The 17,688-nt window shown below is 38.1% G+C and overlaps 1 protein-coding gene across 2 annotated transcripts in view; it reads left to right on the plus strand.

Moving 5' to 3' along the window:
• Nucleotides 1–397: 397 nt before the first annotated feature.
• Nucleotides 398–17,688, plus strand: part of HPGDS (hematopoietic prostaglandin D synthase) — a 29,286-nt gene continuing 11,995 nt past the window's right edge. For both annotated transcript variants that reach the window (XM_042935879.1, XM_042935880.1), the window contains exons 1-2: nucleotides 398–509; nucleotides 9,252–9,393. In XM_042935879.1, coding sequence (XP_042791813.1) covers nucleotides 9,261–9,393 — 133 coding nt within the window. In that variant the 5' untranslated portion in view covers nucleotides 398–509; nucleotides 9,252–9,260. The remainder of the gene's footprint in view (nucleotides 510–9,251; nucleotides 9,394–17,688) is intronic.

The following is a 17,688-nucleotide window of genomic DNA, read 5'->3' on the forward strand; positions in this document are numbered from 1 at the left end:
AGACATGGTAATGAAGAAACACACAGCAGGTAAAGGACAAGACTGTTGGAGGAGGGTTCTGGTGAGGATGTGGTCGGCCAAGGGCTCCCCAAGGAGACCGAATGAATTGAGGAAGCAAGCCACTTGTGTATCTGAAAAGAAGGCTTGCCTGTATTCCAGTTGTCTCATTCTCCAGGAGCCTGCGGTGTAAAACTTTAAACATAAATGAGCATGTAGCAATAGACACATGTCAGCACCTGTAACTTTGATTCTATCTATTGAATGCAAATACATTAGACTATTTACACACAGAGAGCCTATCAAATGCCAAGAATAACCAGAAGTCTTTGCAGGCGGGACTGTTTGGTGAGCATATTTCATCTGAGAAATGAAGGAAGACACTTGGGTGGAAGTAAGTCGTCTTGACTCTCATTGGCTTGTGACTGTGACTTACTCATCATATAAACCCAAGATGCAGTCACTTATGACGGCATAGAAGATACTAGAGACTCCACGGAAACATAGCACAAGTAAGTGTTAAGATTGAACTCTATAAAGATATGAAATGAGAGTGTTCTCTCTTCATCTTAGTGCTTATTTTTATTACTGTCGTATTCTGTGTGTGACTGAGCAACTTTCTGATGACCTCTTTTCACTTTGCCACTTCCTCTGATCTGGTCTCATTCAGATCCTCCCTATGTTAGTGGCCAAATAGAAATCAAACAGTAATTTCTAAGAGAAATATAGGTACTGGAGATTTTTAAAGATTTTAAAAGATTTTAAAAGATCCTTTAAGTAGACTTTAACATACAAAATACAGTCAGTACAAGTGATGTTTTTTAATGTATGAAGCGGAAGTTCTTTCTTTCTCCCTTTCTCTCTTTCTTTCTTTCTTTCTTTCTTCTCCCTTTCTCTCTCTTTCTCCCTTTTTCTTTCTTTCTTTCTCCCTTTCTCTCTTTCTTTTCTCTTTCTTCTTTCTTTCTTTCTTTTCCCTTTCTCTCTCTTTCTTTCTCCCTTTCTTTCTTTCTTCTTTCTTTCTTTCTTTCTTTCTTCTTTCTTTCTCTTGGATTTTCTTTGTAATATTTTCTGTCACTTTAAGGCTCATTTTGTTGAAATGTCTTCATATTTTGCCAAGAATTACATTCTATCATCATTTGGTTTCAAAGATAATTTAAGGCATTTACTCCAGGCTAAGAATTTGGGCTCACAGCTCCCAAAGGATATTTCAATTATTCCTCTTGCCTTGGCTTTAATGTGAGGCAGCCATTTAAAATGATATTTCATTGGTCTTTGATGGGAAAATAGAAATCCTGGCCTGCCAATGTGAAATTAAACATTCAGGGTTTGACTGAAATCAATATTATACTCGTTAACAAAAATGCTGATATTTCTCTGTAGTCCTACAATTTAACTCCAACCTGACAACTTTTCCAGAACTGAACTAGAAATGCTCAGGGACTCTGTGAGTGAAGGAAATCAACATTCTCTACCACCAACTGTTAGTAGGTAATGCAGTACTGTTATTTAAGGTCATAATGTGCAAGAAGTTCTTATGTAGACAATAGCATCTCATGTGATTGCTCTCTGAATCCAATTTTCCCATTTCAAAACACTGCAGTCTATATAATGGGAGTACAAATGTTACTGTATGTACTCTATGCCAGGACATTTTGTACAGGTTAAACATTGGTCAAGTTGAGATACAGCAAAGAACTGTTGGCAAATTCACAAATAATTTGTGTTTTTATACTTCAAATGTGTAGGTTATTGCATTATTCTCAAGAATGCTTGACTTTCCTTTTATTTAAGAGTAAGAGCTCATGTAGACCAACACTTTTATGAGTGAAATAAAAATAAATAGTGTTTAGGTTTTGAAGTGAATTGTAAAATGGCTAATACTTAATTCCTTATTTGTAAGTTTTTCTATCCATCGAAATTATTGCAAAAATTCAATTCCTTTTTTTCAACTATCTGCTGAAATCTTTTAAGTGCATAACCTAGTAATTGAATATTAGCCTCTTTTACCAGAGTTGAGTTTGGATTGTTATCTCCTTTCTGGCGCAGACATTAGCATTTTTGATACTGTTTTACTGGGCTCTTATAGCGATGTACAGAATAGGATATCAGCTTAGTTAAAATGAAATGGTTTTTTACAGTTTGTATTTTATCAATGACTGCATTAAAATTGCCTCTGGGACTGAATGCGCCTGTGTCTTGTGGTTATTAATCAGCTGAAATGTATCAGTGTTACATAAAGTAAAAAGAGCTACAGGGGCACCTGCGTGGCTCAGTCAGTTAAGTGTCTGGCACGTCATTTTGGTTCAGGTCATGATCTCACGGTTTGTGAGACTGAGTTCAGTGTTGGGCTCTGTGCTAACATTGCGGAGCCTGCTTGGGATTCTCTCTCCCTCTCTCTCTGCCTCTCTATCTCTCTCTCAAAATAAATCAGTAAACATTAAAAAAAAAGAAAGAAAAAAAGGAAAAAGAGCTATAAACCAGGAGGAAGAAAGAAAGTACACAAGGCAGAACTTTTCAAAAACACTATTATTGTCATATCAAAGGTGTACTTTCTAAATAAGTTTAGCGTATATTAAAAGATAAATCTTCTTTTGAATTTAATGGCTACAACTGTGTGAGTTCATATGTGAAAATTTCTATCCAGGGTATGTATTAGTCATCATTTATATGTTCTTTGAGAAACTGTATATCTTATTTTTCTTTTTTTTTAATTTTTTAATTTTTTTTCCAATATATGAAATTTATTGCCAAATTGGTTTCCATACAACACCCAGTGCTCATCCCAAAAGGTGCCCTCCTCAATACCCATCACCCACCCTCCCCTCCCTCCCACCCCCCATCAACCTTCAGTTTGTTCTCAGTTTTTAAGAGTCTCTTTTGCTTTGGCTCTCTCCACTCTAACCTCTTTTTTTTTTTTTTTCCTTCCCTTCCTCCATGGGTTTCTGTTAAGTTTCTCAGGATCCACATAAGAGTGAAAACATATGGTATCTGTCTTTCTCTGTATGGCTTATTTCACTTAGCATCACACTCTCCAGTTCCATCCACGTTGCTACAAAGGGCCATATTTCATTCTTTCTCATTGCCACGTAGTACTCCATTGTGTATACAAACCACAATTTCTTTATCCATTCATCAGTTGATGGACATTTTGGCTTTTTCCATAATTTGGCTATTGTTGAGAGTGCTGCTAAAAACATTGGGGTACAAGTGCCCCTATGCATCAGTACTCCTGTATCCCTTGGGTAAATTCCTAGCAGTGCTATTGCTGGGTTATAGGGTAGATCTATTTTTAATTTTTTGAGGAACCTCCACACTGTTTTCCAGAGTGGCTGCACCAGTTTGCATTCCCACCAACAGTGCAAGAGGGTTCCCGTTTCTCCACATCCTCTCCAGCATCTATAGTCTCCTGATTTGTTCATTTTGGCCACTCTGACTGGCGTGAGGTGATATCTCAGTGTGGTTTTGATTTGTATTTCCCCGATGAGGAGTGACGTTGAGCATATCTTGTTTTTCAAACACAACTCTAAGTGGTTTTTTTATTTTTCTGATAATCAGTAACTTTAAATAACTCTCTTCAGAATGGAAGGAAACCAGTGGCTAGCTTCAGTTATAAAGGAAAGCTTTAAGCATGATCAGCTTATCTTTTTCCTTCTTGTTTCTGTATCATTTCAGGAAATATATACAGCTTTCCTTACATACGATTCTTTTTTTTTAATTTTTTAACATTTATTCACTTTTTTGAGAGACAGAGACAGTACGAGTGGGGAAAGGACAGAGAGAGAGAGAGAGAGAGAGACACACACACACCGAGTCCAAAGCAGGGACAGAGGGAGGGAGGGACAGAAAGAGAGAGGGAGACACAGTCCAAAGCTGACAGCTCTGAGCTGTCAGCACAGAGCCCAATGTGGAGCTTGAACCCACGAACAGTGAGATCATGACCAGAGCGGAAGTCAGATGCTCAACTGACTGAGCCACCCAGGCGCCCCTTCCTACATGGGATTCTTAACGTGTAGTGATAGTGGAAAGGCTCAGAAATGAAACTGACAGGGAACAGCATGACACTGGAATTTGCTTAGGCCAGTCCAATCATACTTAGGGGTATAATCCATCCGGTGTTCTTTCTATGTATTGTGTGAAATTGGGATCTAATTCTGTATATTTTCTTCTTTTGTCTCAGAACCATTTCAGTCTAGCCCCATTATGTTCTCACTGTCATGTCATCTTGGTCATATATCTGAGATTCTGTTAAAGGCTCTATGCACCTCTGTGTGTCTGGTCCTGAACAAAGATCACATTACCCTAATTGCAAGGGTTTTTTTTTGTTTTGTTTTGTTTTTTATGTAAGTCTTGCAGTCTGGTAGGTCAAGTCCTCTCCCTCTGCTCTTTTCATTTGTCTTGGCTATTTTGGTCCTTAGCATTTCTGTTTGAAATTCAGGCTCAGGTTTATCCAGAGAGTCTCTTGAATTTTAAATACAAACAATAACTTTGATTGCAAATAAGGACAGTTTTGTCTCTGCCTTTCCATTCCTTACATATGTTGTTTATTGTTATCTTATCTTACTGAGTAGCTAGGCATCTGGGACTATGTTGAACAGTAAGAGTAGTAGTGAGGCTCTCGTTATTCCTGACATTAAAGAAAATGCTTCTATTGGCTTCCCATTATGTATGTTTGCTCTAAGTTTTGTTTTTTGTTTTTTTGTTTTTGTTTTTGTTTTGTAAAAAGAGACTCTAATAGGTTAAAGAAGTTTTTTTCTGGGTCTGGTGTCTTTCATGAATGTAACTAATTCCATTCATTACATAATGGATAATTACCAATGGGTAATTAATTATCAAGCAATTTCTTCACTGGTTAGTGTTAAATGCAGGCTTTCAGTTTTTTTTATTTGCTTGTGTTAGTTTACATATTTCTCAAAAATCTTTCCATTTAAGTGTTCAGTTGTCGTGTTACATGTCATGTTATGATTTTTTTACTGTTTTTTTTTAAATTTTTTTTATTTTTATTTTTGAGAGAGAGACAGAGCTCGAGCCAGGGGTCGGGGGACAGAGAGAGAGGGAGACACAGAATCCGAAGTAGGCTCCAGCACAGAGCCTGGCAGGGCTCGAACCCACGGACTGTAAGATGATGACCTGAGCTGAAGTCGGTCACTTAACCGACTCAGCCACTCAGGTGTCCCATTAGCTTATGATTTTTAATGATCTATTTCATCTGCTGTTATGACCCTTTTTGCTTATAATATTAATTTTTTGTGACTTTTCATATATTTTCCTTGTTTTCACTTTTACTAGAGGTTTACAATTTGACCTTTTAGAGATTGTATGTAAGAGCCTGCCAGGCCCTAGTTTCAAGCAGTGCTTCCCTACAGTCTCTCATCTGTGTGGGGGATTTTATTCTCCTTTTTGCCAAAGGAGCTACCTTCCTCAGTGGTCACTGCCTCTCTCAGAATTCAGGGTCCTGCTTACTGTATTTGGTGTCTGTTTGCTTTGATCCAGGCAAAGTTTGTCTTGGCTTTTAATCCTGACACTGTATTTTTCTTTTTATCCTTAACTTACTTTTATTTTTATGTGCTTTGAGGATCAGAGTCCAATCAAATTACACACAGCTGGTCTTGAACCTCAACTAGGGTGGGAACTGTCCTTCCCTGTCTTCCTCTCTCCCGCCCTCCCTTTTCATCCTTCCTGCTTTGCTTTCTGAATGTACACCGTGTGCCAAGCATTGTATTGGTCCTTTCTACACAATATTTTCATTACCACTTGGCAGGTGAGGAAAGTAAAGCTAGGAACAGGTAACTCCCCCAAGGCCATTTAGATACTAAGTAGCACGGTGCCTGCAAACCACACTGACCTACTCAACCCTTAAGTGGGTTGCCACTGACCTACTCAACCCTTAAGCGCATTCCTCACTGCATCCATTGTGGGAGCGGGATGTATCTTACCTTCATCCTTTTAGCTTATCATCCTTATGAAATAAAGGCTTTAACAAAGTGAGGTTATTGTAACAGAAATAGACTGCTGAGTGCAGTACGAGGAACAAAACTCTTCCCGACACTATGCTCTATAGTTCTCATTAGCTTCTATTGTAAATTTCCTTGTCTATTTTCACCATACAAACATTTACGTGGAATTTCTTCGGTTAGTTTTTATGCAAAAACTTTATGAAATATAGAAAGGATCTTTAAACTTCATAGATGTTTGCAATTGCATTTACATTTACTTATTTTTCATGTTATAAAATGTGCACATATGTCCTGAAAAACAAAAGTCTTCAAGTTTGGAATTTTGTAGCTGTAAGAATCAAGAAAACTAGACTTTCACTCAATAGAAAATATAATTATGCAACTAACTACAGGAATGTGTTGTGTAAGTACAGCTTCATCAATGAGTTACAACTGTTGAAAGGATGTTCTATCTTGAAAGATAAGCATTTGTCAGTTGTTCATGGACCTGTGCCCAATCTTAGATTTAAAGATATATTTGCAGAGAACTGTAGATAGCTGCCAACTTGTACTAAGGACTTTTTTAAATGTCTTCTTTACTTGAGTGAAATACAATATAAAATGGCACATTTTTGCAAATGAACAATAACAAGTGCCTTTGTTTTCATGCAGAATTAGGAGGTGGACACTGATATTTATGTAGCGTTTGACCAAATGAGAAAAAGTCATGTTTATTTTTTTTAACATTGATCATAATGGATGTATATGAATCTACATATTCATATAATGCTTATAAGGAAAATACACATAATTTCTTTGTTGCTGAGGAAACACTGACCCATGACAGCAAAAATCAATAAAAAAAAGTTGTATACAATGTTCTTCAAATAAAAACTGTAACCAAGAATGACATTTTTTCCACTCTGAAGACTCTTTTTGTTCTTTTGAGATTTAGAACTGTTAGATCAAGGAGTTGTAACAATTATGCTTTTTATTTCCTAGATAAGAATGTTTCCTTGGGACGCCTGGGTGGGTCCGTCAGTTGAGTGACTGACTCTTTACTTAGGTTCAGGTATTGATCCCCAGGTCATGAGATCAAGCCCCACATTGAGCTCTGTGCTGACGGCACGAAACCTGCTTGGGATTCTGTGTCACCCTCTCTCTGTGCCCCTCCCCCACTGTCTCTGTCTCTGAAAATAAACAAATAAACTTAAAAAAAAAGAGTGTTCCCTTTATGGTGATTACACAAACTATTCCTTTTTTTTTTTCAGAAGGAAGCTTATTACTTTACCTTTTTTACTATTTTTATACTCTCATGTTTTTCCCACTATTTATTTCTAAGCTCAACATTAAGTTTAACTTATTGCCCCAAATTTGAACTCCTTGTATGCATATTTCTCCCCCAAAGAACTGGGGGCTCTGTACCTTGGAATTTTCATTAGTTCACTCCAGTGAATTTTTAACTCACATACCTGATATGCGAGGCATGTGCCACATTTCACTTGGACACGGACTGGACTGGCCAACAGGAGTAGGATGGCATGTGGAATGTTCAGGGTGACTGTGTTTCTAGCAAGGAGCATCACCTCCACCCACAATACCTGGACGGGGAAAACCCAGGCCCAGAGAAATGGATTCACCAGAAATTACCGTCACCATTGTTTCCTGGGTCTTGAGGGGGTCTCAATAGGCAACCAGACAGCTGTTTGTGGTCATCTGCACCACAGGGGGATACTGTGAGTGCATAAACTTGGCAATCTAGATTTTTGTGGTTTGTGTTTGACCGTTTATGTGATGTGATTTCAGATAGAATTTTGTTTTGAGACTTCAGCCTAACTTTTCTTTTTATTTACTATTCCGTTAACATCCTTGAAAGACTTCCCTAGCAGAAAATAAACTACTTAAACTTACCACTTAAAATAAATAATTGTTGGGGCACCTAGGTGACTCAGTTGGTTGAGTGTGTGACTTTGGCTCAGATCACCATCTGACGGGTTCGTGAGTTCAGGCTCCCCATGGGGCTCACTGCTGTCAGCACAGAGATCACTTTCGGATCTTTTGTCCTCCTCTGCCCCTCCCCCACTCATGCTCTCTCTTTCAAAAATAAAAAGTTAAAAAATAATTATTCTTTATGACTTCTATTCATGTAATTACTATGAACATTATTTGTTTTTAGTGTACTGTATTCACAGTGGTTATTTTTGACTATAGAATTAACACAGAGTTATTATCGTCAATAGCTAATAATTATTAAGCGTCTGGCATTGTGTGAAATGCTTTACCTGTACTACCTCAGTACATCTCCAACTCCATATTAGTATCTCTACTTCCAAAAAATGGACTTTGAAATTCAGAGAGATTTTGTTGACTAGTCCAAAGATACGCAGCAACTTAGTGCAAGAGCTGAATTTCAAATGAAAATGTTTCTTTCTAGGTTACCTGATCATTAAAAAATTACAAGACATTCTACCATTAGTGTTTGAAATCATTAATCGTTTATAAACAATGGAAATGAGATGATACAAATCACAGAAAACTCATGAAATTATAACGACCTACATCTAACCAATGTAGCCAGTATTAGCAAACAAACTTTATGAAATGTAAGAGAGTTGCTTTCTTTCTCCCTTGCTCCTCTACGGAAGGTACAGAGAAATATGCCTCCCGTTGCCCCCTCCCAACAAAGGTCGCCAAGGTGGGTTCTGTTTGCGGGGTGCTAGCATCCCAATAAAACCCAGCAGCATGCGTGCAGTAAAAGAGAAAAGAGAGCAGTGTTTCCCTAAGCCTTTGATTCCTAGAGGGAAATGCCATGGGCGAGAGAAAGGATGCGATGGCCAGCTCAGGTTGGCAAGGCTGGCTCACATTCCCCTTGCATGTACCCTGTTCGTGAAATCCTTATCCAGCGTTCTTCACAAACTCAGCTGTGTCACCAAAGTAAACAAAAGCCATATGTCAAATTACAAGTGAGTAAAGGCAGGAAAAAAACAGCTTGAAATGGAAAAAATGGAAAGTTTCAGACTCTGTCCTCTGAAGGTTGGTGTATAGATACCCTCTCACACTGAATTTTTTTTGTAAGTAAAATTTGAGTTTGATTATTTCACTGGAATGTTCCAGCTAATTCTTAAAGAGGCTGTCATGATCTTCTAACAAGTCTTTCCCATATGTTATTAGGATAGTGATTTATAATTCAGGTTTTGAAATATTCTCTAATATCTACAACTATTTCAAAAGATGCCATAAAGTTTTGAAAAAATCCCCAAAGAAAAATATCAAAACATCCCTAGAGGCTGCTAAAATAATCTTCAAATTTTCTTTTTCCAGAATCCCACCATGTCAAACTACAAACTCACTTATTTTAATATGAGGGGGAGAGCGGAAATTATTCGATATATATTTGCATATTTGGACATAAAGTATGAAGACCACAGAATAGAACAAGCTGATTGGCCTGAAGTCAAATCAAGTAAGTGGCACAAATTGTTCATGAAAATGTAGGGAAAATATATTTCCAGAACTTTCTGTGTTTCCTCAGGGAAATGAAAAAAAAAGAAAGGTTTTAATTTTTTTATTTATTGATTAAAATTTTTTTTTAATGCTTATTTATTTTTGAGAGAGAGACAGAGCACAAGTGGGGTAGAGGCAGAGAGAGAGGGAGACACAGAATCCGAAGCAGGCTCCAGGCTCAGAGCTGTCAGCACAGAACCTGACGCAGGGCTCGAACTCATGAACCGCGAGATCAAGACCTGAGCTGAAGCTGGACACTTAACTGACTGAGCCACCCAGGTGTCCCATTTATTATTATTTTTTTAAATAGAGGTTTTTAGGGGCTCCTGGGTGGTGCAGTCGGTTAAGCGTCCGACTTCAGCCAGGTCACGATCTCGCAGTCCGTGAGCTCGAGCCCTGCGTCAGGCTCTGGGCTGATGGCTCGGAGCCTGGAGCCTGTTTCCGATTCTGTGTCTCCCTCTCTCTCTGCCCCTCCCCCGTTCATGCTCTGTCTCTCTCTGTCCCAAAAATAAATAAAAAACGTTGAAAAAAAATTAAAAAAAAATAAATAAATAGAGGTTTTTAAATCTGATTTAGCTTTACATTGAGAAGCCAGGTGGCCCCCAAAATTTTCTATTCAAGGTGAAAACACAAACCTCATAGAAAGAATATATAAACAATACAAAGCTGTGTCAGAAGAGCTGAAATGGGGAATACCAAAGTCATTATTCTTGACAGTTGGAATTGGATGGGCTCACTGCAGATACCTATAATGTTTTGACAAGGGATCAGATATGCTGCTCTAATAGAAAACCGACCTCAAAATAACAAGCTTAGATAACAAGGAAATTAGTTGTCTCAGATAACCAAAAATCAGAAATAGGACAGGTTTCAAGAGATGACTTTCTTCTGTGTGTTGGCGGCATCATGGAGCAAGTAACAATAAGGTTGCTGCAGCCCCACAGCCTTGAACAGGAATGTCGAGAGATATGTGAGAGAGAGAAAGAGCACTGCTTCCATAAATGTTGAGTGAAGAAAATCTTTCCCAGAAGACGTCGGCAAACTTGTCGTGTCTCACCGGCTCAAATTGGGTTATGTGTCTGCGTGTGAACTGACAAAGCAGATAGGAAGTACCTTGAACCACCTAGTCTACCTCTGAAGTTGGGGGTGGAATCAATTTTCATGCAGCATGTGACTATTCAAAAGAAGGATGGATATGTGAGCAAAACTGGGATGTTTGATCAGAAGAAAGAGCAAATTGACGAATTGGGCAGGTAACCAAATGAAAACATGCTACTTAGCACTCAGGACAAAGGGGAAGAATTAGAAATATTATTACATTAAAAAGCGTGTGGCTCTCAGTAGATTGTGAGTCATCCCCTAGGTGCTTTTTTTTTTTTTCTGAATGAAGAAAAAAATAGATGAGCTAATTCTTTTGTTCATGAAATCCACCTAGAAATACTAACTAAATATTAGTTGTATGGTTAAAATTCACATTTTTGTGATGAAGTTATTACAAATTTGCATAAAGATGAAGTTGAAGAAAACAACTATTGAGTATTGGAAGACTATCGGGCACCTGGTAGATACTCCCCAGACTCATTTCATTTAATTTCTCCAGCATGCCTTCATGGGATGTATTATTGTTTCTATTTTATAGCTGGGATAGCTATAGCACACAGAATTTATGTAATCTACATTCACAGTCCTAGCAGGGTAGAATTGTTTTTCAAACACAGGTCAGTTTCATACAGTGGCCCAAGTTATTTGCACTAGGTGCCAATAACTGCAGCCACTCTGGAAAACAATGTGGAGGTTCCTCAAAAAATTAAAAGTAGAACTACCCTACGACCCAGCAATAGCACTACTAGGAATTTATCCAAAGGATATAGGAGTGTTGATTCATAGGGGCACAGGTACCCCAATGTTTATTGCAGCATTATCGACAATAGCCAAAGTATGGAAAGAGCCCAAATGTCAGTCAACTGATGAATGGATAAAGAAGATGTGGTTTATGTATACAATGGGATACTAGTCAGCAATGAAAAAGAATGAAATCTTGCCATTTGCAACAACGTGGATGGAACTGGAGGGTATTATGCTAAGTGAAATAAATCAGTCAGAGAAAGACAGATATCATATGATTTCACTCATGTGTGGAATTTGAGAAACTTAACAGAAGACCATGGGGGAGGGGAAGGAAAAAAAGTAGTTACAGAGAGGAAGGCAAACCATGAGAGACTCTTTTTTTTTTTTTTTATTTTTTTCAACGTTTATTTATTTTTGAGACAGAGAGAGACAGAGCGTGAACAGGGGAAGGGCAGAGAGAGAGAGAAGGAGACACAGAATCTGAAACGGAGTCCAGGCTCTGAGCTGTCAGCACAGAGCCTGACGTGGGGCTCAAACTCACAGACCGCGAGATCATGACCTGGGCCGAAGTCAGACGCTTAACCGACCAAGCCACCCAGGTGCCCCGAGAGACTCTTAAATACAGAGAACAAACTGAGGGTTGATGGGGGTGGGGGAGAAAGGAAAATGGGTGATGGGCACTGAGGAGGGCACTTGTTGGGATGAGCACTGGGTGTTGTATGTAAATGATGAATCATGGGAATCTACCTCAGAAACCAAGGACACACTGTATGCTCTGTATGCTAGCTAACTTGACAATAAATTATATTAAAATAAATATATAAATAAATAAAACCACTAACACCAGGATAACTGGCATATTAACAATACATATCACCACATGCCTTTTAAAAACATGAGTTCTTTAAAAGTCATTGCCCCTGTAATCACTCTTTTTCTTATCAGAGAACTCTTCCCTGGAGGGCTTGAATATTTCATTTCCTTTTATCATGAAACTTTCTCATTAATATCCAAACTCTCCCCCTGCCATCAGAATTTGTACATGGGATTTTTAACTCTGGACATGAAATAGGTGAAATTAAATTTTATTCATTAATGAAGTCAAGATGGATAGCAAGTTGCACAGACATTACATATAACAAATGCCGCCTTTTAGTTTTTAGATATAAGTTCTGTGAGTGCCTCATACCCTTTTCTACCTTGACTTTCCATTATGTTATTAAAAAAGGGATTGCCACATTTTCTTAATATTTTCACAGATTCTTAGAGTTGAAAGGAATTTTAAAGTTCATGGTGGTTAGGAGATATATATATATATATATATATATATATATATATATATATATATTCATAGTTTCAGATGCTTTAACAGACACCCAACACAAAAATGGCCTAAAGAGAATAGAAATTCATTTCTTTCGCATAAAAGCCCAAGCTGGTATAGTGGTGCTGCTCCATGAAGTTGTCAAAGATTAGGCTCCTTATTTTCTGTTGATCTGCCACCCCTTGTTGTTTGTCTAATTTATATAGTGTAAGATAGCTCCCCCTCCTTCCACATTTCAGCTCACAGGAAGTGTAAGAGGGAAAGGGGCACATCTCTTTCTTTCAACAGCATGACCAGAAAGTTTTACATTTCACTTCTGCTTGTAGCCCCTTGGTAAGAACTTATTCATGTGGTCATACATTACTACAGGGGAAGCTGAGAAATGCTGACGTTATTGTGGATAATCATTTGCTCAGCTAAAAATCCAGAATTTTTTATAGCTTTGAGAAAAAAGGCAAAAGCAGATGTTGAAAAGCAGTTTATTACATATTTTAGCTGGCCTCATCTCCCATCTGACTTAGGAATGCTCGCTGGTGTTTGAAATCCTCTATGACCTGCCTTCTGTGATAACCTAGAATATCATTGGATATTTCCATTAAGAAGTTCTTCCAAGTCAAACCTGGTACACTGCGTACAGGTGTTGACATTTTTTTTCTCTTTAAATAACACTGAAGTACTTCTTAAAAAAAAAAAGTCAAAGCCCTACAAGGACAAAGAAATCAAGCTTGAATATAGTAGCACAAAATTCTCAAAGCTGGAAAATAGGTCCAAGAATGGTAAGATGATGGGGCATCTAGGTGGCTCAGTCAGTTAAGTGACCAACTCTTGATCTCAGCTCATGTCACGATCTCACGGTTTGTGAGTTCACCCCCGTGTCAGGCTCTGCACTGACAGCTTGGAGGCTGCTTGAGATTCTCTCTCTCTCTCTCTCTCTCTCTGCCCCTCTCCTGCTTGTTCTCTCTCTCCGTCTCTCTCTTTCTCCCTCTCTCTCTCTCTCTCTGTCTCAAAATCAATAAATAAACATTAACAAAAACAGAATGGTAAGGTGACTTAGTAGGCTACTGATGCTCAAATATAAGCCTAGAGGAGGAGGAGGCAAGCTGAATCACTCCAGGGATCCCCCCCAAATTCTCAGGAATTGGAAGCAACCGAGAACTCTAAAAACTGAACTGACAGAGGATTGACTGGAAGAATGTGAGGCAGCAGCATGACCACAAGATCTTTTTCCCACCCTGGAAGAAGGATGGAGATTACTCTCAATCAAGGACGACCCAGAGGATTCTAGGACACCAGTCATGTCTGAGGACAAAATACTATAGGTAGGATTCAACGGAAATCTAGAAACTAAATAGTGAGACCCAAAGCCCTTATCCCCTGCTCTATAATCAGAATGCTGCAACCAAATGAGTATCCCTCGGGCAGGAAATGCGAAGTGTTGTCTCCAGGGAAGCTGGTCAGTCCAAGAGAAATGTCTAGCAGACACTGAACAGGTGGGCATCTCAGTGACATGGCCCAGCCCAGTCTGTTTGTAAGCTCTTCCCATGTCCACTGAGGTTCCAATTAGCTTTTATTCCTTTCACTTATTTAAAACAGGAATGGCAAACCAAAATTTAATAGATATTTGTTAGAAGGCCTCTAATACGAAACAGACCTAAACAAAGAAGTAGTGGGGGAAAAATCAACTGAGGGCATCAGGATGATATAGCAAGAAAAAAATTTCAAAAATAGAAAATCCTCAAAGAGAACAGATATTCTATACATTGTGAACAAATATGCTATAAAAAGGAATGTTCAGAGACAAAAAAGGTGTTGAAACTAAAAATTTGATATAGACAAAACAAGTCAAATTGATAAAACAATAAAAAAAACTAAGAGCTCTTCCAGAAAGCACAGGAGGAAAAAGAAATAAAAAATGGAGAAAAAAGATTAGAAAAATTGAGATTCAAGTTGAAGATGTCTAATGTCTCAGTGAAATTCTGGGAAGAGAGAACAGAAAACAGAAAAGGAGGAAAACCTTTTTAATTTTTTTTAATGTTTATTTATTTTTGTTCTTTTTAAAAAATTTTTTAATGTTTATTTTTGAAGGAAGAAAACTTTTAAAAGACTCTTCTTTACACAAAATTAAAATCTATCTCCTCATGGTTTTCATACATTGGCCTTGGACTTGTCATTTTAATCTGTGGAGAATAGATTATTCCTTCTATCACATCCAATTATTTGAGGAAATTTAGTATCTTTAAGATCATAGAGAAAAAAAAGACATTGCTGTGTAGTCAGTTCAATGATAATACTCTGAGTGCAGATAAAGCTCACTGGCCGAGTTCAGAACTGAGTCCCAGCTAACTCATACATCTGTTCCTCTAGTTATCAACTTTTAGAACTTCCTTGCTTGTTTCTCTGATCATCATTGTGAATTTCAGTCCAAACTTTCTAGCCCTGACTCTACTTCTTGATTTATATGCTGCTTCCCATGGGTTATATGAGGTGGGGGTCCAAGGGACAACTCTCTTCTCTTCCTGGAGGGTTCCATTTATGTCCCCTAGTTTGGATTTCCTAACTACCGAAGAAGGACAAGCTACTGTTAGATTATGTCCACCATTTAATGCATGGTGCCTGTGGGGAAACACAATGTTCCAGGCATTAGAAGAGCACAGAGCACAATGGGACCACCACTCTTAGCATAAGTCCGAGATACTATCCAAGGACATTTTACCAAGATCACAGTGCTTACTTTGGCAGCCATATCACACAGCCTTATACTCAGCGTCACTAAATTCCTTAAAGCTTTTTGACAGATGCTCCTGTTTAGTTACATCTCCAACAACCCCAAAGTTATTTTTTTCTGGAACCAAATGAAGACCTTGGCACTTATCTTCTTAAATTTCTTTATTCCCACTGTTGGCAATTATCACGAGCTTGGCTCAAATGCTGCCAGTAGCTGAAAACCTACCATCTCGCAGGAAAACACATTCCATCATCAATAGTTCCAATGCTAAAAAAATTATTCTTCGAGTTAATATCTGCCCTTTTTAAATTACTTTTTAGTTCCAGTTCTGCATTTTAGAGATAGGATAAGTACAATTTTTCATCCATTTGATTGCTGTGCCATATATGAAGGTGGCCATTAGGTTACACTTCGTTTGTTTTGTTCTCCCCAGTAAAGAGTGCCAAGTTTTTCAGCCAATCCTTATAAAAAGTGGTTTTCAGACCCTTCTCTAACTTGGATACTGTCCTCTGGGTTTGCTCTGATTTTTAATGTATTTCACAAAATATAGCTCTTAGAACTAGCAAAACAGCTGAGCAAAGTTTCCAACTGAACTCAGTTTGAGCCTCTACCAAGTAGGTGACCTGGACTCTTGACACAACCTCTCTTCACCTCATCTCCTCATTTATAAAATGAGATAATACCTACTTCACAAGATTGTTGTGAGTACCAGAGGACCTAATGGGTACATTAAATATTTAGCACACTGCCTAGCATAAAGGGGGCATCCCTCAAAATGTTAAGCATGTTAATTCCTAATCACATACTTTGCTCCGAATAAGGCATCGCGATTTGTGTCAGCTTTATTTGGGACTTTTGTTTAGCTCACTGCTAAACTCTAGCTCACTGCTAAACTGCTAGCTCTTTGCTAAACTGCAAACTCAGGCACCTAGAATTGTACTTAGCACACTCCTTAGGTAAGTACTCAAGGATGTTTTTATTCCTGATGTGAACTGTAATCCATCTTGTACTTATTTAATGTGCATATGGAAGACACTTGAAGGCTGATTCTAGGTTGACTCTAGTTGCATTAGGGTCATAGGATTATGAGTGACACTTTATTCTTTTCTCCCTTTCCAAAATAATGGTATTTCCCAAGCTAAGGCACTGGTTGGGAATATTGTGATCAATACATGTGACAAAATATAATGCAGTCATTAAAAAGGGATGTTTCAGGGCGTCTGGGTGGCACTGTGCTCTCTCTCTCAAAAATAAACATTAAAAAAAATTAAAAAAAATTTTTTTTTAACGTTTTATTTTTTATTTTTGAGACAGAGAGAGACACAGCATGAACGGGGGAGGGTCAGAGAGAGAGGGAGACATAGAATCGGAAGCAAGCTCCAGGCTCTGAGCTGTCAGCCCAGAGCCCGACGCGGGGCTCGAACTCGCGGACCGCGAGATCGTGACCTGAGCTGAAGTCGGACGCTTAACCGTCTGAGCCACCCAGGCGCCCCTAAAAACAATTTTTTTTAAAAAAGCTGATGTGTCATTGATTTGGAAAGATTTCAAAAAGAGGTTATCAAATAAAAAAAGTGGTTTATAAATACATTATGATGTTATTTTAAAATACATATGAGTAAGCAATTAAAATACTCAAATAGCTGTAATTATATGGTAGAGTTATTGTTATTTATCTACAACTTAGAATTTTTCTATAAAAACATATTTCTTTCTGACAAAACATAATTGAGATAAAACAAAGTAGGATCTACAGATAAAATAACACATCTGCTAGGAGTCTGCCCTAATATTTGTACAAATTGCTTACTACCTTACTATATACTTCACATAGTCTCTCATCAAAATTGGCTAAATTTCTTACCATAACTCGATAGGTAAATCAAACTCTCCATTTCCTTAGATTATGGTTTTAATAAATAACTCACGTTATTGCTCATGGAAGCCACAAAAATTAATGAAGCTTTAAAAGAAAGGTTTTTGAAAAGATAAGTAATAAGTGTTATGTAAGTATATGAGGTAATACACAGGTTAATATGTAGTGTCACAGTAAACCTGGGTTTTCGACCTGCTGCGGCCACTAACTCTGTAGTAGGTCTTCTGACAACTTAAAAAAAAAAAAAAAAAAAATCTTATCAAGGGGCGCCTGGGTGGCTCGGTCATTTGAGCTTCCAACTTCAGCTCAGGTCATGATCTCACGGTTTGTGGGTTCGAGCCCTGCATGGGGCTCTGGGCCAACAGCTCAGAGTCTGGAGCCTGCTTCTGATTCTGTGTCTCCCTCTCTCGCCCCTCCCCCATTCATGCTCTGTCTCTGTCTCTCTCTCCTTCAAAAGTAACATTAAGAATTTTTTTTTAATAAA

The sequence above is a fragment of the Panthera leo genome, chromosome B1, assembly GCF_018350215.1.
Source record: "Panthera leo isolate Ple1 chromosome B1, P.leo_Ple1_pat1.1, whole genome shotgun sequence".
In the NCBI taxonomy this organism is placed as follows: Eukaryota; Metazoa; Chordata; class Mammalia; order Carnivora; family Felidae; genus Panthera; species Panthera leo.